The sequence below is a fragment of the Linepithema humile genome, chromosome 3 (genome assembly GCF_040581485.1).
Source record: "Linepithema humile isolate Giens D197 chromosome 3, Lhum_UNIL_v1.0, whole genome shotgun sequence".
Taxonomy (NCBI): Eukaryota; Metazoa; Arthropoda; class Insecta; order Hymenoptera; family Formicidae; genus Linepithema; species Linepithema humile.
In genome coordinates this window covers 25,652,085-25,673,411 of record NC_090130.1, presented here as the reverse complement: position 1 = coordinate 25,673,411, position 21,327 = coordinate 25,652,085, and the positions used below count along the sequence as shown (strand labels likewise).

At 37.8% G+C, this 21,327-nt stretch overlaps 2 protein-coding genes across 4 annotated transcripts in view; one reads left to right on the top strand and one right to left on the bottom strand.

Annotated features, from left to right (window-relative positions):
- LOC105675143 (caspase-1-like) overlaps nucleotides 1–2,729 on the bottom strand; it is a 31,563-nt gene extending 28,834 nt beyond the window's left edge. The window contains exon 1 of one of the 2 annotated variants that reach the window (XM_067351187.1): nucleotides 2,501–2,729. In XM_067351187.1, coding sequence (XP_067207288.1) covers nucleotides 2,501–2,607 — 107 coding nt within the window. In that variant the 5' untranslated portion in view covers nucleotides 2,608–2,729. The remainder of the gene's footprint in view (nucleotides 1–2,500) is intronic. The other variant, XM_067351186.1, reaches the window with a different exon arrangement.
- The window catches only part of LOC105675135 (alkaline phosphatase-like), a 181,594-nt gene that overhangs the window by 122,152 nt on the left and 38,115 nt on the right, over nucleotides 1–21,327 (top strand). For both annotated transcript variants that reach the window (XM_012372026.2, XM_012372016.2), the window contains 4 exons: nucleotides 5,075–5,249; nucleotides 11,338–11,516; nucleotides 13,781–13,988; nucleotides 15,714–15,854. In XM_012372026.2, the coding sequence (XP_012227449.2) occupies nucleotides 5,075–5,249; nucleotides 11,338–11,516; nucleotides 13,781–13,988; nucleotides 15,714–15,854 (703 nt within the window). The remainder of the gene's footprint in view (nucleotides 1–5,074; nucleotides 5,250–11,337; nucleotides 11,517–13,780; nucleotides 13,989–15,713; nucleotides 15,855–21,327) is intronic.

Below are 21,327 nucleotides of genomic sequence, written 5' to 3'. Positions count from 1 at the left end.
CCTATAAAGTCTCGACGCGCTTAGCCCTTGCGTGAATCTGTGTTCTAAAAGTTTTGCTGAACCGCAGCTAAATTTCGTACGTGAACACTTCGCTCTAATTTGATGGAGTAAACATGTGCACATGGTACTCGTAATATTATGTGTATACCCGCAATATTTGCATATAATATTCGAATTAATTTCTAGCCGGTTGAAAATTATTTATAAATAACGATTACAATAATAATATTGAACTGCAAATATTGTAATAATTTTCTTTTAACATCTGTGGAAATTGTTTATGGACTCTTTGACCTATTTAGGAAAATAGCTACTCTTCGTTCTTATGAACTTATCGATTCATTCTACGACAGGGAACCATTTACTTCGCTATCCAACAATCACTAGATAGTCTGTATGCCATTAGTCACACATCCGAGTGACACAGCAGCGTGTATTTGCAACGTTTCGCCTGCGACGAGTGACACACAATGTGTAACAACGAATACACCATCCGTGTGTGCACACGTACTGAATTTCTGTCCCAGATATGCGTCATTGATATCTTGCCGTTTCGGTGTGTGCTCTGTTCTACATCGCGACAGCATTTCGCGTATCGTCGAAACACTCTTATTTTACTGTCGTTAGGTTGATGATGTGGAAATTTTCGTGTTGTTTTGTGCAGCATCGCGCGTGTCACTATATTTTTAATGCTAAAGAGCATAATAAAACCCAGCACGGTCTGCATTCTAAAATTTGTAAAATTTATCTCTCGCATTTGTAACTCAAGAAGTAACTCAGCTTTCCTCCCGTATATTCGTGAAAGGAATTTTAATCATCTTTAATCATTTTTTTTTATATATATATCAGAAATCAGAACCATTGTTCGCGCGCGTTCTATAAATTTACCCGAGCTTACATGCAGAATTAATCCCATTAAAAGTCGCATTAGTGAGGAAAAAAAGGAACGCGACTCCGAGATGATTAAAACTTTAAGACGGGAAAGAAACTAAAGAGTTGGCATACTGAAATAGAAATACAAAAATTATCGGGAACGACTTGGACGCGGCATTCATGAATGGATGCACTAACGAATATATGGACATGACACGCTCACCCACACCGCGCAATCACCGCAAACTCAAAATATGCAGGGGACACGTGGGGAGGCGGGGGAGAGGTAGAATACAGAACGGATGTGACAAAACCACCGTGGGGCGCTTACGAACTAGTCATAAACGTGGTGAGCCAGTGGCCATTACGAGACAAATGTTCGTCGTGGGAGAAGTGAGTTACCGGCATTACTATATGCGGACTCTGCGGCGCGTTTACTTTGGGCTCTAAAACATTTTGCGCCTAACGGCCTCCACAACTCCCCGGTATTATGAATATAAATCCACTCCGCCAGCCCTGTGCCGCACAAACCCCCGAACTCTTCGGCTATCCGACAATTACACCGACCGTGTGTTATGCGCGGCTGCGAGAATAATCACGCGAGAGGACTATCGGATCCGCCGTATGAGGATCTCGATAATAAAAATAAAAGGAAGGAAGAAAGAAATAAATAATACAGTAACGAATGGATAACGACGTCTCGTAACGCTTCTTCGATCGCATCGCTTTATGCGAGTGCGGTAAACTCGATTCTACGTAGTAATCGCGATTGGAATGAGAGTTTCTGTCGCAAGAGTGGTCTCATTCGAGATTGGTTCACGGCGCGGGGATGAATTATGATGAAAACGAGATTTTGAAACTAGTATTGCGGCGGCTTCGGATTGAAAGGGAATACCTTTGCTTGAAAAGCAATAATACAGAGCTGGAAAGAAAAATATTACCAACCATATGTCGCAATGTGTTACATAAACGGCGAAGTATAAAGTAGAATAAAAGGCTCGCGTTTGAAAGTAAAGTGTAAAAGTAAAAAGAAGCATGAATAACAAAGTACGATAACATAGTGCATTCTTATCGTTTTATCAAAGCTGATTATTGTATCTGAATTACGCAATTAATGCCACAATGAAAAGCAGATAGAAAGGCAATTCTATTTTTGTAATCTAATCTAATCGCAATCTCTGATTTTAATGTAATTCTAATCTTTTAATTTCTTAATTTTTCTTAGAGATGAAACAATTGAATATTGAAATGAAGCAGATACAAGATGGATCACATACAATTTTATAACATCGTATAATTCTTACAATTTTCTTTGTAAGCGAAAACTGCCAAGCGGTACTATTATTGTTAAATAGCAAGGTTTTAAAGGGTGTTTGTATTAAAAATATTAATTATTCTCGTTATTCGAACGAACAGTTCTTGCTCGGAACATGATAAAGGATCGTAAAATTGAGCGAACCACCGTGTATTCGTATAGCCGTGTGTTCTCTCGTACGCGCGCTAATGTGAGAGAGGAAAACGGCGAGGGAACGAGCCGCACCTAATGTCGGTCGCACGTCGATTGCTCCTAGTACCGCCATACCTCGGGGGCTTTATATCAGTCACTACGTGACGAAGTGGTGCTTACTTTGCTTTCCTGAATGGCCATCCGTCCGGCACGCTCAGTCGCGAGTTGTCCGACGACGAGACACTTTGCTGTTTCTCCTCCGGAGTGCACTTGTCGTCCGCCTGCATGGCTCCTTCCGGCTATTTCCCGACGATCCCGATTTGCGTTTCCCCGCAGCTCCGTCGCGCCGCACACGTTCTCACCTGCACGCCAGCAGACACTCGCTCCGCGACTCCGAATTTATCTTATCGACGTGACCGTCGTGGAACACGCGATAAAAGCGCCGCCCGATAATGGCCGACGATAATCTACGGCATCTCCGTGCCTATCGAGAGCAATCAGCCGGTGTGATATCGCTGCATATCGCGCGGGTTTCTGGTATTCGCTGATATTAGGTCATCTTTTTGCGACGCCGCATTTCGGATACGGTAAACGCTCCATTCGCATATCTAGCGAATCGGCAATGCGCATGCGAGACGGAAATGCGATGCTTTCGGACGGCTTAATGCCGACCATGATTTTAACATTTATCGTATTCAATGTGCAAAAAATAACATAGGGAGAAAAAGTATTATATTATTTTCAAAATATAATAATTCATCAAGAATGTCTACTGTATCAAAATTAAGAAAAATTTTATTACGCAAAAGAGCGTATTTTTTATGCATCATGTGTATTTTAAATTTTATTATAATGTATTGTGCGGTCGAATAGAATATGTGGTATCTTTTATAGTTATATTTTCTCTTATTGCTCTGACAAAAATTTTAATATCCTTTCTTACTGCTAATAGTATTTCAAAAATGCAATTTCCGCGTGTGTGGAAGAATCAAACTATAAACTTGCAGAGAATATCGTGCTGGCGAGTTTTTTTTCTTCTCTTTGAGACATCCAAATGCATCTTCGAGTTTTCAATTCTATCTTCAAATATCAACAACCGCTTTGTCCCTTGCCCTCACAGTTCCGCACTGAGAATATTGGCGTACGCGGCGTGTTTGCCTGGTAGACGATTTGCTCGCTATCGCGAACTACATTTCGGCTCCGGGCGTTCTACTTTACCGCCACTTGGCGACCGACCGTGTCGTATGGCCCTGCAGTTAATCCGCAGCGGTATTTGAATTGACGATGCATGGCTTTCAGTATGATAATGACGAGTGTGCTTTATGGATGTTCTTGCGCGAAGTTCGGCATTTCCCAGCCGAATGGAACGATCATCGGCGCCGGGAAATAAGGACGTACACTTGAGCGAATCAATTGGCTCCCCGCGAAGCGGAGGGAAAGCCAAACACGTTTGTCGAACAATGACAAAACCGCCGGAAGTCATTTTACGCATAACCGAGTCGCCTTCGAACAGCGCTGCGAGCGATTTATGCATACGTGTGCACTTCGGCTGCCATTTGAATCGCCATTGGAATCGGGATCGATTATTAGCGATTGATTCGTGACAGGCAGCGGAGAAAACCGTAATAATATCATTGTTTTGGAAAAAAACAAAATAATATCAATGCGAATCGTGTACAATAACAGTAACTTTATCGATATTTTGTTACCTCTTGATATATTTGTATTTTATATTTTGGTATGTTCTATAGATTCATGAAATTTTCTACTAAAAATATTATTTGTGTGTGTGTGTGTGTGTGTGTGTGTTAGATGCACCGTCGGATGAATTTGAGGCATGAAAATAATACCGCGTGCAATTTTTATCTACGAAAATAGGCGGCGGTCGTAGACTACAGCTGTCGCTTTCATCAGAGCTTGAAGCATGCTCGCGCGAACCAATGGACGGAAACATCCATTTACTCGTTGCCGGTGCTTACCCCGAAGCGCTGAGAACATGCGGTTCTTAGGCAGCGGTGTCACTCTTTGACCCACATCACTCCATCCTGTTACTCGGCGAAAATCGCCAGTCATGACGCGCGAGGGCGGTGTCCACTTACGTCGGAATTTCCCTTTACCTTGCAACTTATCATTCCTTCCCCGATGCTCCAGACGCTGCGGCACTTGATATATGGAACTTCCTTATTTACGTGACCACGGCGCCATATTAACTGCGGGCAAACAGAATTGCGATACTTGATAATATGGAATGCACAATTAAAGTCTGTTTGAATTTGAAAGAATTATTTCTGGCGTTACGTATTTCTGTAGCGGCAAACTTTCGTGAATGATTTTATCACCGCGCGAAATTTGTTATAATTGTTATAAACATTTCCATGACATCCATCATGATAACGGAAATAACAAAATATTTTTTAAAATCTTACAATAAGCGAACACAATTGGAGAATTGATTTATAAAAATAAAATCTGTGTTTTATAGATAAATAAATAGCAAAGCCGTATCTCTGATTTAATTTTAAGTTCACATGAATGAAGTTTCGCTGAAAAAGAATTGATGAAAAAATCTGTAGATCAAAAGAAACGTAAAAATTTGACATAATTTTATTTAACAGACAATTACATAAACCATATTTTACCAAGAAATATATTTTTTTGCAATGGCAAAAATTGCTTATGCCAAAAGTTCCCGTTAAATTGCCGCAATACGATTACGCGAAAATACGCAATTAATCTCTGTTATCTTGTTTCCAGACGTACAACATGAACGCCCAAGTTGGCGAATCGTCGGCATGCGCGACGGCACTGCTTTGCGGAGTTAAAGCCAATTACGAGACCGTTGGTCTGGATTCGTCGGCGCGTTTCGAGGACTGTTCCACCAGTACCAACGCGCACGTTCCTTCCCTTATTAAATGGGCCCAGGATCAAGGTAAGGATCGCTCCGCTCGATACGCAGTGATATAGTAACGGGATTAATATTTAAGCACGCGCGAAGCCGCGCCGAGAGAGTATTTAGAAATGTTTCACCGAATTATTGCCGCGCATACGTGCAACTGATAGCATATATTCAAATATTAACATAATTAAATATTTATCGGTGGCTCAAAGCGATTTATCAGCGAACGACAATTCAAACATGAGGGGTCATATTAATTTTTTTTTTTTTCGTCGACAAAATAGTGTCCGGCACGTGTATGTGCGCACCCGTGTACACAAATTAATCTTTGTAATCGGATCGTTACTTTCTACTGAATTTCACGGCGCGACGTTTACGGTCCTGCGATCTCGTCATTATGGGCAAACGTAATTAATCCGCGCATACATCCAATTTGCCGGGGACGGGCGTTAAAACGATTAAACTGCCCAAACACGGTGCGCGATTAAATGCCCACGTATAAATTGAATTCGCGCGTGTGCGCGCCGGCACCACACTGCCCCGCGGTGCACATCGTATTCTTGCCGTGGCGCTTGACCGGAAGCCGATATCTAATTTACGGCCAGCGCTAATTGCACAAGCTAGAGCGATTCGCTTAATGGAAGATTTCATGTGCTGTTTATTAACCCGCCTCTCGTACGTACGCGGATATTCCGGACGTAGGTGGTAGGTGCGAAACTTTCGCAGTTTCGAGACTCGGGTGGTGAAACTGGTGTGTTTATGGTTTGGCGCGCATATTAATTCGCACCTGTACGCTAATTAATATACTTTTAGCAATTAGATTGAACAGTTCAATTATTACATTATTTATATTCATGTATATTGTGAATAAATTGCAAGATTCGATTAACCGCGATTTATGCGAATAACATAAGAAATATTTCGTAATAAAAGAAGATCATGGTCTTTATTAGAAATTTAAAACTTTCTTCAAACAAACTTGATTAAATGTAATATTTAAAATATTAGTATTGAACGCGTCGGTAAGAAAGTTTTATGATCTTTGCAAATTTGTTAAGAAATTGATTAATTAATATTCAAGACGTGTTTACGTTGACGCGTCAATAAGATTCGCAATTACTAAGCGTATATAGCACTTATGTGCGCGCATTATGCGACAGAAGACAATAATCTCCGGATACCCGTATAATTGGGCTGTTTGCGACGTTAGAATATCCCGAGGGCGCATCCTGGCGTAAGGAAACTCGCACGAACGCATCGTAGAACGTCAAAGGCAAGTAGTCGAAAGCGCGCCTTGTCGACGGCAGTAGAAAATGCAATTAGAGAAAGGCGCTGTTGTGTTCACGGCGATGTTAGACAGCGTCAAAGGCGTCGTCGTTAAACGTTGTTGTCCGCCGCGCCGGATAAATCGCGCGAACGTACGTACATAATGGCGTTTTATTACGCCATCGCTAAAGCGGCGCGAACCGTGAAGCTAAATCAGAATTGTCGACGGTATAATATGCGTGTACATATATACATCGAGGGTAGTCTATTGGGTGTCTGTTGCAGAAGTAATTATCGGCGATACCGTTGTAATTGCTTTTACCGCGGGATTGTGAGTTTACGAGTGGGCGTGCTGGCGATGGCGGCGAATTTAGCGTTTACACCCCGGCGTTCCTGAGTCATTAGTAATTGCTTACGGTTGCTCGCAACGGCTGGACACTGCAAAAAGCGACGACGCAAACAAGGCGCGCGTTATAATCTGCTCGCAACATAATTTCTTGCTTCGGCGAGCTAGTGCGCAGATGTTGGAGAATTTCGCGCGGCCCTTGAATAAATAATAAACATTATATGTAGAAATGAGCTGCATGCGGCATTATGTAAATTCCAACGCGTCTCGTTAGCTACTTAACAAACAATTGCCGCCCTTATTTCATTATTTATCCCATCAGAGAGTTTACCGCTTTTCTGCTCGCACGACCTCGGTATTGATGGGTAAAAAATGTTTCATTGAAAATACAGTTGCGCACGGACGTTTTGTCAATTATGAGAGCACAGTGTCACCTGATGCCCCACGAGATTGAGGATTGTACACAGGTTGAGCGATTAATCCTCGATATACCAGGATTTTTATCATCCGGTTGCAATAGATGCTTCTTTTTATATTTTTAAGCCGTTTAACGAATAACAATTATTATAAAAATAAAAATAAATCTCAATCCTTATTAGAATTGTTCAAAAGAGAAGTTTTGAGTGGAAAGTGGTAAACCCGAAATTAGGTCTAGTAGATCCTGATGGACGTTCAATATATTCTCGATAATGCTGTGACAGACCAAATTTATTATAGATTAAAGTGATTAAGCTGTACGAAAGGGTGTCGAAATTACTAGAGAGTATTACGCTACCATTTCATATAAATTGAGCGAGGAGCGATTAAAGAGAAAAAGCGTGGAAAATTGTCTAAAGGTTCACGACAACGCATCGATGCACAAGGCTCAAGTTACAAAAGCTTGTGCTGCTCGCGATCGAAGAAATTAATCACTCGCCCTTCTCTAGTCCTGCGCTGGCTTCGTGTGATTATTTTCTGTTTCAAAATAAAAAAAAAAAAAAAAAAAAAAGGAGAGAGAGAACTTTGCCGAAAGAAAAAAGGAAATCGATTTTTCCCGATGATTCATTGAAGAATGCCGTTAACGAGCAAAGATTTTGTCGGCAAAGATAAATCATATTTTGATGAGGGCTTAGAAAAGTGAATTATGAGACGTAACAAGTGTAAAAGGACATTACTTTGATAAAGAAAAAAAAAAAATAGATTCGTATTTATCTCGGTTTTTCTTTTTTTTAATATACACACGAGAAAATGTCGAACGCTCTTCACATTCCTGTTTCTTTCTTCTCGGGAGCGACGTTGCGCTATGTCACGACGTGTTTCCAACGGGTGCGTATCGTACAGTAACGAACAGAGGCGTTGTGTTTTTGAGTAGTTGACACATTGCCAGAGGACCGAGCGCAGCTCGCGGCATATGCGAACACGTTGCTGACACGTGCGGCACCGGCGCGACGCCGGCGGCGCCGTCGGCGTTGTATGTACACGCGCGGCATGAAAGGACGAGCTTGCTTTGGCGCGATCATTAAGATGAATGGCCAGGCTGATTAATCGCGCGCCGTTTGCCGTTGACACCGCTCGGCTTTCCGCGCGGCCGCGCCGCAGCTTTTTGGCTCTCCCGTCGATGGTTTGTCACGTTCTTCGGCCGCAACGTTGCAACGCGAGATGACATACCGCAGCGGTAAAAAAATTGATGTTCAATGAAGCGGAAAGAAATAGATGATTAAAAACGAATGAGAGTGGAAAAGTAATGGGATAACGAAGACAAGTGATAATTGAAGCTGGCCGAAATGGTTATTTATCACCTTAAAAATAATTATTGTTTTCGTGGAATAGAGAGAACTGCGATTTTATAAAATTTGATTTGATATTGATATCTATAAACTTATTGCCGCGGAGATATTTTTCGTAATTATCGCTATCATCAAACATTGACTCTCTCAAATGGAGTTTCGTTCGACACATGTGATGTTCCATATCTAATCGGTGGAGGCATCTATACTGTGTTAGATGCAATCTCGGAGATTTGGAATGTTATTTCCCGGTACCGCGATTTCGCCGAGTAATTTGCGCATTAAAGCGACTTCATATGCGAAAGTTACGTGAATAGGGATGCTGCCTCGCGCTGCAAGCGCGCGCGCGCGACTTACTACAGTCCATTTCACGCATCTCGAGGGGCGAATCGAGATTCTCGCCAGTTCTCACCCCGTGCCTCCAAACTCCTTGAATTATTATCTTAAATCGCGGGTCGTGCGCGACCTACGAAATCGGACGGGTTTCGTACGAGAGGATGAAGCGAATTTGGAGCGACCGCGAAGGATCTGGCGGATGATCCCGCGGGAATATTTACGTTCGCGAACTTTCGACCCGAGAACATCTTGACGTGGAAGATTTCGATCCCCCTCAGCGTCTCGCAATTTATGGATACACATAAAAAGAAGATCGATCGCGTCGACTGAATTTTTTCGCCATTCAAACGTTAAGAATAGGCCATTCGGCTTTCTATATACCTCGAATAAGTCAAGATCGATTTTGAAAACTTTCCTTGCAAAAATTCGACCGAACGCCATCTGTTTTCACAACTTTTCAATTTGAAACTTCGGGTAACTCGGTAGCTAAGCCTCAAATTAAATTCCTCTTAAAGCAAAGTCACTTGAAGTTAACGAAGAAACGAAGTTCTGTAGTATCCTTACGCTATTACCAGAAGCTGAACTTGCCAAAATACTTTAATTTTTCAAACAAAAGATGCGAGAAAAGATGTGTAATTCAGTTTTAATTTTGAAATAATAATTTTAATACTCTTCGCATTTTTATAATTAAAAGTTTAAACTGTCGTCGCAAGAAAGTCGCGTTCTAATTCTTTAAAGAATAACTTGTATAAATTATATTATTATTTTTATATTGATTTATATAATACACTCAATTTATTAAAATTATCAAGCTTTCAGCATGACATCAGCTTTGTCTAACACATTGCACTTATCTTTGATATTTATTTTTAATTTAAATTTTTATAACGTAAAAATGAGTATTTTAATGTTGCCGTGAGTTACATTTTTACTCGAAACACAAGTGACTTTATTTTTCTTCAAATCAAATTTGGTAACAGCATAAAATATCAAAATCTCATCTTTTAGAGAGATTAGTAAATATCGCTCGAAAGTTCCAAAGAGAAATAACGTCGTGAATCATGCAGACCGTGTGATGATAATTTTGAGTTGAGATATCAAGATCAAAGGGCTCCTTGCGCGGATCTTTAATGAAGGACTACGCATCGACACACTCAGCTCGATTAGCATCGAACTACCCATCACGTTAGAGCCACTTCCGTAATTACTGACCCTGGCAGAGCGTTGCACACATTGCACAAGCACTGCGTGCCAACTTAATTCCTTAATCTGTTCACGCTAAACGAAAGCTTCGAGACGGCTGCCAAGATTATTGCACCGAACACTCGTGTAATTAAAATGCGATTTTACCAACCGGGCGGTGTATCTGCGCTCCGATTCGTTGATTATGGCTGACTTCCCAAACATCACGTGGCTACTTTTAATCATTAAATGCGCTATGCTCCATTTAGATATGTCAAATAATACTTGTAAACTTAAAATAGATTTTTGAATTATTTACTTACTTATTAATAAAACTATTTTTATAATGATGCAAAGAAAGTCTGTAACGACAATACTGGAACATGCTTGATAAGTTAAAACGAGATATAACATGAAAAATAAAAAAAAAGAAGAAAGGTATTATTTTAAAAAATTATGCTTAAATTTTATTATTTTACAATTTTATTTATTTGTTAATTGACGTTCTCAACAGAGAGAGAGAGAGAGAATTCCAATCTCCAATTACGGAACACAATGAGACCATTAAACAGTACGTGGAATCGTATTCGAGAGGACGTGCGGTCGCGACAAAACGTTAAGCATTTTTCGAGCGCTATCATCTCTAGGATCCATCGTTTGCGTTTCGATCGATAATTGACACTTGGGAGAGCCCAGCGATTGAGCGTAATCGCGGCGCATTAAGTACAATACAGTTCCTCTGAATAATACATCGACCGACTTCGTCAGTAATAATCCCCATACGCCTGGCGGTTCGCTCCATCGCGCTCAGTTCGACATTCTAAAATCCACTCTGCCTCCCCCCTCCTCCCCCTCCAATGAAGTATAAATCGTACTGATTCGCCTCCGGGGTCGCTACTCGGGGAATTTGTCTTCCGGGTCCTACGTCAGTGGCGGGCGGTGCACGCTTGCTCCGCTTAAACGCGATAAAGTCGGACGCGCGGATACGAACGACCGCGAGGATCCGAACGGGTGATTTACGAAAGCACGTACGACGCCGGGAACTTCGCCATAGCGGAGAACAAAGCCGTGGATGAGGGGGGTGGGGTGGGGGTGGAAGAGAGAGGGGAAGGGCGGCTCGAGAGAGAGAGAGAGACAAGGATAGAGAGATTTAGCGGAAGAGAGGCGGCAGGGAGGAGGAAACGCGGTGAAATTCACCGCGAGGATTTGATTTTTCTGTTCGCAGGCAAATCGACGGGTCTGGTTACAACCACCAGGGTAACACACGCGACACCGGCGGCTCTTTATGCACATGCAGTCAGCCGTTACTGGGAGGACGACGGCAAGGTGCCACCTGCTGCACGTCCCTCTTGCAAAGACATTGCGCGTCAGCTGCTCGAGGACGAGCCCGGCCGTAACATCACTGTACGTAATAATATCCCGGCGTTCGCGTGTGCGGCGGAAATATATGGTACTTTTTGCACTTTATAGTAAGTTCGATGACTATATTTCATCGAATGAAGTTTAGGAAACTTCTCGGTATTTGATAGCCGAGGGGAATCGATATATTTCGTTGTGAAATTCACGCTTTTTTATTATTCTTGTGTCATGTGTGTTTCTCGAATGCGCTTTCGAGCGCGCAGTCTTCATTCGATAAGAATTGTTTTGAACAATTTTAGGATATCACAAAATTTTTTACTCTCAACTGCAGAGAGTAGAATGACGTGTGGTTCTATAACAACAAAGAAAATGAGAGGAAAAAGCTGTAGAATCAAAGCGCGGAGCGGTGCAAACAATTTTTAATATCAATCAATATGAAGTAATAATGATAATTTTTTGCGCTTTGGCCTCCGCGCTTTGCTTCTTTATACTCTTTTTCTGTTAACTTTTTTCGTAACTGCAGACGTTTAAATATCTCAATATTTAATGCTCAGAACGGACTGTTGTTTTCCGTCAACGTAGTTCGCACTTGTGTGATCTATTTTTTCCGCGCCTAATGTGCTCAAAAAAATTCTTAAAAAATTTACGTAAGTTTATTAAAATGTTAATTATATAAAATGCCCAAATTATAAAATTAGATAAGTCAGTTTATTTTGAATATTTGATCTTCATTGTTTTTCGAACAAAATCTCAGATAGTTAAAATTGCTTGGACATTTTTTATCCACAAGTCCGCTTTGAGGATTGAAATAATATTTGATAAGTTCTTTAAAAAGTAGTAGTTCTTGATAATAAAGTTGAAACTAGCGATAAGTATAAAGCGCGGCACGAATAAGAAACTAAATACGATTGTTTTCGAACGTACGCGTAGCTCATAAACAACTTATAGTTATTTATGCGCCTCAAACAACTGCACTCAAGTTCTTATTTGTCTTTATTTAAGTTTAATTTGATCATTTCTCGCTTTTTCTCTGAAACTTTTATTTAAGCCGTATAAAACTTCGGTTAACGAATTTCCTAGTAATTCACCGAGTGACAGAATTATCTACGAACGAACACATTTATCCGAGACGCGGAGGCTATTCTTGCAATAGAATCTAAAAATAAAATGTTTAGGTATTTTACTGCCCGTCCATGTTTTGCGGGCAAGTTGAAAGGTGCGACGGTCGAAGATGTAAAGCTTGTCCGATACGATTACATTCGCCAGATGACGTACGGAGGTTTCCACAGTTATTTCTATCTGCATATATACCAGTAGACATAAACTCTGTATCGCGACGCGTTCGTCTCCTTTATCACATTTTATTGCGCCTTTTATCTTCTATCGATAGACATAAAACATATATGTCGCTGCTTGTTCGCGCCTTTTATCACACGACGTTTCACACGATCTTTCTATTTCGATCAAATTATGAAAACAAAGAGAAAATATACTTTTTTAATATATACTTTTAAAATATACTTTTTTTAATTTGTGCCATTATACATTTAAAAGAAAATTTTTATGATTTGAAGTTATTTTTCGAAAAATATTTGTGTCGGTCAGTTTTTTAATTTAAACAGTCATTAATAATATCTGATTGCGAATACCGCGTACCGTGTCTCGAAATTATGTACCAAACGAGCTAAGTTTTTACATTTGCATATAATAAAAAATTGAAAAAGTGCGTCATAGCGGAGACACTAAGTGCGACGGAGTTAATTAGCGATCTTTACCTTTCGGAATAATTTGTGACGCTATTTTTCGGAAAAGAGTTTTTGCCTCGAAGCAAAGAACTTCGTGGGTGATTTTATTGGAGCGCTGTTACCCGTGGAAGTTCAGACGAAACTTTCTTTCTCATTAAAGTCGGCTCTGCGCGCCTCGTCACAGAGCGTCAGGAATACACAAAATCAGAAGTCGACGAGTATGGCGCTTTGGGTAAATTTAAAATTTCCGAAGTGACAGAAAAAATCTTGTCCGACAAAGCGGGCAAAGTTCAGAAAAATTTATTTACCAAAAATTTTTATCGATTTTTATTAAATTAAGAACTAGGTGTCGCACTAATGAAGTGCCATTATTCTCGCCTCTTATCAGTACTTAAACAAATAAATTTTTTGTTAAAATTTTTATTGAGGAGTTTTTCTAAAATAATAAAAAATTGGAACAATTTCTCACGAACAAAATTGCATTTTAATCTGTTAATAAAAAACATTACAAAATAACAATCGACATTTGCACACTTTAAATGCAAAATATTGTGATCGTTACAGGTCGTGCTTGGTGGTGGCAGACGTCATTTCGTACCAAAGGTGACTGTAGATCCGGAAGAGCCGGATAAAGAGGGCAGACGACTGGACGGTCGAAATCTGATCGAAGAATGGTCTAGAAATCTTCGCCGGAAGAAAATTCCCGCGAGTTACGTTGCCAACAAGGAGCAGTTTGAAAATATAGACCCGGATAAAGTGAGTCGACTATTAGGTAAGTAATCGCACATTTCAAGATCTTTATTTTCGTATTTTGTAAGATTTATACTGGCTCCGTTGACGCATTGTTTTTCCTTGGAAAATCTACGTGCTGTTGTGACATAAGATTACAGAAAATAATTACTGAGTAAATGAGCAATAAAGTAACTTTTTGAAAATAAATATAATGGTTGACTTTTTTATTTCGAATATTTGAAAATATTCCAACAACTTTCTGATAATCATTAAACATTAAATCTCCAATTATACTCGTTAAGTATATAATATTTTTAATTATTTTGTAAAAATTATAAATATTATTGCCGTCAAATTATTTTACCCTTTGTAGAATGAACGTTCTCAATTATCTCACTTTACTTTGTAAACATTATAATTTCACAATATTCTGAAATTATGTACACACACCTAATTAGTTAATTATGTCACAACATACGGCGGTAGTTTACTTTGAATACAGGCCTATGTTTTGTGGATTAATAACACAGTGCTATAGTATGTGTTGCTAAATTTGTATGAAAGTCACTATTAATTTATTATAATTTTACATTTATAAAATTTATAAAATATTTATTATAATATTATTACTTTTTCTTATTATTTATAATATTATATAAAATATATATTTTTTATATAAAAATAGCTAGTAAAATGTAAAAAAAATTTAAATTTAAAATTTATGTTACAAAATTCTTATTTCACAAATACCCGGAATAAACTCTCTTGAAATATAAAATATTGCGTTAAGCTTTTGAATATTTTGTGCGAATTAACGCAAATATTTCAAAGGATTAAAAAAGTTTCTGATTCAGATACAAAATTCAAAAATATTAAATTTTAGAATAAAAACTTTTTAAATTTTTTTATTACTTTTTAGCGATTCGTTGATTTTTATTCTTTTCTTTTACAGAGATAAAATACTTGCGTTAAAAATTTAATAAAGTGAATAGACTGTGTAATAATCCCTTAAACCGCAACGAGCGACTATTATTTGCGCCGTATGATCTTTAATTAACGGTTTAATTTGCATAAAAAACCCATGCGTTAAATTACGAATTTGAATCCATCGCAGGGTACATGAGCATTACAATGGCTTACAAGAATTTAATTTCACCAATCGTTCGTGTTGTAGATGTGCGTAATGCGATTGGTCGCTGTGCCGTATTAATTACACACTGTTGTTAGTCCAGTAATCAGTGTTAATTATTAGACATTCAACATTCGGAATATAGGATTGTATCACGCCAATCGATTGCCACTGATGATTTCTCTGTGTATCTAGCTTAATAAGATAGAGTAATTAATTGCTGATCAATGAAGCAAAATTTTAAGTTTCTAACACGCCGAATACAATTAATTAACACTGTCGAGCAATGAAAGTGATAAACTTTAATATTAAAATAAACTTTGATGAAGGAAACAAGACAAAATATTACTAATTGTGAAGAAAAAAATAAAACAGCAACTACAGAATATCAGTTAAATCAGTCAGATTTGTCCTGTTTTATAAAAATAATTTATTGTAGATTATACGAAGATTTTCTGAAATAATACAAGCCTTCTTCCTGCACTTCTTGGTTCTTATATTTTATTTTTGGATTTTACGGTGTCGTAATTTTTTTATGTGCGCCTGATTTTATTCGCGTCTCTTTATTTGTCAACAAGATTCCATGTAATCCGATGCAATTCAATTATTTACCGGAACTTACTTTCTTTGTTGCAGGTCTCTTCGCCTATTCTCACATGGACTTTGACGTCGACCGGAACACGAACGACACCGGTGATCCTTCTCTGACCGACATGACGATTAAGGCGCTTCGGATACTAAATAACAATCCTAACGGATACTTCCTCTTCGTGGAAGGTAAGTCAGAAGTTACAATGCCGTAGAGAAAGAGCCACTCACAACTTCGTGCGGCGACAAAAGGAATAATAGTCGCGAGATATATCTTTAACGAGACATTCGCCGAAAGCCGGTTTAAGATATTTTAGAATATTCTCCGAAATAAGAGGGTCTTGCTTTTTTAAGCATGGCGACCTATTTAAATATCACTGTTCTTAAATGTAAAAACCTGCAATTTTTTTTACGAGAAAATCCATATGTATAATTTTGCATTAAAATTTAACCGGAATTTTTTATTTTTTATGATCCTATTATTTGAAATTCAACACAATTATTATTATAATTTTATTATTTATAACTTAATGTGTGCAGCACAGTTTTATCGATGTAAAAGCATTTGCAGCACGTATTATTATTTCGCGTTAACTTCGTTAATGTGTTGAAAGCAAAATAAAATACCGGCAGCGTCTCTTGCTGGCGCAAAATATATACACGTGAAATCCAATCAGTTTAAATAACAGTGTGTAATTATCGGTGTTTCTTGTACGAGCTCCGAAACGTATCATTTCCGACGAGAGGCTATCGTCGCAGCCGCTGTAAACTGGCGGAGATTGAAGGTTTTCAGGCTTTTATAGGAGTTGACCGCTTCCGCGATGCGGTTATGGTTTCCGATGTGCGCACGTTTCGAAGTTCGGTTCTCAAATGTAGATTCTCCGTGCACATGGCGGCTTTGACAAACTACACTTCATATAAATCGAATTTTTAAAATATGTCAGAATTTTATTGAATGTACTGGAAAAGAGTTTTTCAAGATTTATTCATGACAGTTTTGTGGTCCAATTATTGATCTATAAATTTTATATCGTCCTCTGAAAAAGCGTAATATTTTTTTATCGCAAGAGTAACACGTGATAAATGTACGTGCATAATACTCGAGAAAATCGAGCGAAAACGTAAGAATTAATTAGTTTTTAATACGCGCGACAAAAACAAGTAATTTATTCAAATGAGGGTGAATAATGATGATCGATGAACGCGCGACAACATCAAAATACATGATGACGGCCACAGATTGTTTCGTCAATCTATCCTCCCGACCATCGCAATTGGTGTTCGCGCATCGAAATGACGGAGGGATAAAAAAAAACGAATAAATAACGTGCGCAGGAGAAAAAAGCATTTGCAATTCAATGGTGCTGTCCGACGTGTAAAAGCGACGCGCTTTTATGCTCGCTCGCACGTCCAAATTCCGATTTAGTCAGCAATGAAATAAAGCGCGATTATGAACGGCGAGTGTGCATTATGATAAATCATTTTCTACGCATTCGGGTTATTTGATTTCGTGAATTGGGAACACGCGCGATCAGCGAGTTGCTTCGGCGATTTAAAAAAAAAAGCGGTCGATGTCAAAGATAGCAAATAGCGGACGATTTATAACAGAAATAAATCATTAACAAATGCATGGCAGATATTGATCGTGGCCACTTTTGCGCGGAATACTCCAGAATTAAGGCCATTTACGAGCACTTGGTACAATTTAAAATTACTTCCCTGGCCACGTCTGCGCTGGAATTTTTAACGTAAATTAGTGCTAATGCTATCTTTTTCGTAGCTTAAATTTAAATTTTAAATTAAAAGTCAATTGTACTAATTATTTTTGTAATTAACAGAATAAAATTTAATTTGCGAAAATAATACACTCACTTCAGTAATATGCTGGCCAAACCGAAGTTTGTCCAACTTCATATTTATATCTTATTCATCAATTTGAATTTATATATTTATATCTTTCACATTCGACAATTTTAGATTATAGCCTTTGTTTGTTTCAGTTAATAATGGTTTATACAAATTTAATTTTTAGTTGCGATGACATGTCAATCAAATGTCACGGTAAAAATATCAACAGTTAAAATATCAAAATGTCAATAGTTTCCGGTGGAATATTTCTTCTGCAAATTGGGATAAGTATCTTTTCTTAAATCAAGATTGTTAGTATCCTGTATTTTATCGATTGCGTTCTAATTTCGGTGAGCAATTGATAGCTGATGCTGCGACGGTTTCGCACATATAAATTGCCAAAGTCGACGCGCAGTTCGTTGAATTTATAAGTCAATCCCTTTTCCCGAAAACCATTGATCCGAATGTATTTTTGTTGCGAGTTTGGAATTCGGCCACCGTTTTCTCGCGTGCGTGTACATATAAATGAGTTCGGAAACTCCGCGCGCGCTAAAGCTGCTTACGCGAAGTAGCTACTCGCGTGCACTTGCAGATTGCAACAATTTGATTAACACTTTCCGGTTAGATAGTACGCGTGGACGTACTGTCATCTTTTAGAAGAGCTGACGCCACGGCATTATAACAAACGAACCGCATATTTGCTGTTCAGACTGCATTGGCTGCACAGCGAAAAATGCATTATTCACTAGTGAAAAAAATACGCAAAAATAAAAAGAATTTTAAACAAATTAAAATTGCCACATCTGTAAATTCCAAAAACATGAAATTGAATGCTAATGAAAGAATCCATATAAAAATGTTGCAGGCATATTGTAAATTTTTCTAAAAATTAATTCGAAGCGTTGTTTTATTGTAAATTATTGTTGCATGAAACATTCGATGCAAATAATGGAATCAAATTTAATATTCATACGTACGTTAAATAATTTCGTCATTATTATTAGTGTGCTATACAATCTTTTCTATCTAAAAATCTTGAAAGAGTTGCACGAAAGAGTTAATACGTGCGGACGGAACGATAAATAAGGGGAATTTACATAATTGGTCTTTTATCGGAAACAATTTTTTTTAATGGAATCAAAAAGCTCGTCAGCCATTTAGATTAAACGTGCTGAAAGAAGGAATTACTGTGTTTAAAAATATCATACGTGTATTTTTCTGAAATGAATTCTTTTTGTTACGATGTTTATAAATTTACATTGCTTATATTGCTAATTTGGCAACAATTATTCGAAATTGATATTTTCGAAATCGAAGTAATCTTTTTTTTTTAGTAACATTGTTTTAAAAACTTTTTAATTTATCAATTATTGCTTTTTTCTCTTTTTGCAAAACAATAAAAAGTTATTTTTTAAATAGAAATTAATAAAAGAGGTCAGGTATATTTATTACACAGTTGTTTTTTATTATTGATATGTAAATGTTGCGTGTATTAACATAGGCGAGAGTAATAACATCAATTGAATAAGTATTTGAAGAAAGCAACGCGTTTCATTAGCTATTGTTTATATTTTGAATGTAGTGCAGTGGGATATTTTTTGCAGTGCAAGTTCCATTTGCTAATAAAAACGTATACATTTGCGTTTCGACTGGCAAGCGAACGTGAGTAAAAAACGACCTGTTATCCGAAAAGTAAACATACACGTGAAACAAATGGTTTATTTGTAAACTTAATTAAAATAGATTTGAAATCAACACAATGGAAATACATAAATAATAGCGTATTGCATGTTGGTTATTCTTACTTTGTAAAACATTACAATAAATTTTGTATTCATGAGTCGCTATACATACACAAGACCCTGTGAAATGGATCGCTTAACTCTGAAAGCATATTCTTTTCATTTTAAAAATGAAAAAAGTTACACGGTCGTACGTTCGAAGCTCTTTCTTTCCGAGTTACGACACTTTTTATCCACGGTATATAATATATACGTATATACATACTCACAGTTTTACTGCACTATATCTGAAATTAGCAGCAATACATTACGAGTAATATATCTTTGTTATCATTAATGTAATATTATTCGTAGAATATCCATGTGATATTTATAAGATTTAAGAGTGGATTAACAAATCGGTTATTCTAAAATTAATACTTGGGATATAATTGACATTGTAGCCATTGCAAATTTTATCCATCGCGAATATCACATTTCGAGATCTATACGTCTTTATTTTATTTTAATTTGATTTTTATACTTAAAATTATCAGTAGACATATTTTCAAAATATTAACTCTGCCACACATAAATCAATATATCTCGAAGCTAGCGCGAATAATCTAAGCGCGCGTTCGACATGCGTTGAAGCACTGTACACTGCGGTAATTCAGGCGAATTGCCGAGTTAGAGATCATTGTACTTCCGGGAGAACTTCATCAGGGAACTGTACCCATTCCGCAGTCGCGTTTCCTCGTTGCTTGCAATCGAGCATCGTGATCTCCAATGCCGCAGCCAAAGTTTCGCAGCGCGCGACAACTGTTGCTTCCAGCTATGCCAGCTGCGAACGTTCATTGCACGCTAATACATTCCGATGCGATTTATCGCTCGCGGATCACTGGAAGTACCGCGAGAATCTTTTCGATTGCAGCGAGCACGTAATGCAATGCATTAATCCTGGTGGTAGAAAATGTTCGCCGACAGTTTTTTTTATTTTTTTTTTTTCAACCTTACTCGCATCTACATAGAAATGAAATTCCACTACAATTCCTTCGTTGTCACATGCTTCTGACGGAGCGTAAATAAAACCAAAATGAGAATACACATTTACATTTTATGCGGTTTAAAAAAATTGAGAAGAAACACTTGAATAGGCATTTGAAAACATTCCAAAATTCTTCTCCAAAAATATTATCCTATCGATCTACATAACTTTGCTCGCATGTACAGATTTTTGCATTGATTATTGGAAAAGAAATAACGAATCCGTGCTGGCAGTCGTATTTTCGTCGTCACTTGTACAGAGATAAATGCATAACGTCCAAACTTGCTGTTAAACCCTTATCCGAGATAAACCTCAAGTCGACCTGAGGCTCGTTTGCACGTCGGGTCGCTGTCGGCTGAGTTTCAGTAGCCGATGGATGTGTTTACACGTCACGTTCTCTGATGCATAGTTACGTGGTCAGGTTTCGGGCAGGATAGGGTATGTCAAGCTCAAAAGCTAAATGGGTCATCTGAATATTAATTTTGAACGTTGCACTGCGGGTCGTGGACGTCGACTTGATATGTCTTAGCAGCGCGGGCTATTTTGAAGGCGCATATCCAATTCGGAATTAATTTTAACGATAGTGTTAATGTTAATCTTGAATCAAAATCGCACAAAATTATGGCAATTATACGTAAGACATTTAAATTTGAACTAAAAACGCTTTCTAATATATAAAATAATACCAATAGAAATTAAATATGAATAATTATTTGAAATATAACCTTCATAACACAAATTGTATTTTTTTATTCTAACAGGATATCCAATATTTGATATTGATAGTAATTTTTATAGTTTAATTAATTATTTCACATTTATTATTTTATATTTAGCTTAATTGTAATAATTAAGCATCTGTTATTTAACATTTACGAAATTATTATGCGACACTTAATAAATGCATTTGCCGCCATCGAGCACGGAATTTCTCATAAATATTTATTGTATAATTGCTATTTCAGAACTATTAGTGAAACAGTTTGATCCTGATAATTTCTTAATTAGCGCAGAATGATGTAATATCTGTCATGTGTTATTTATC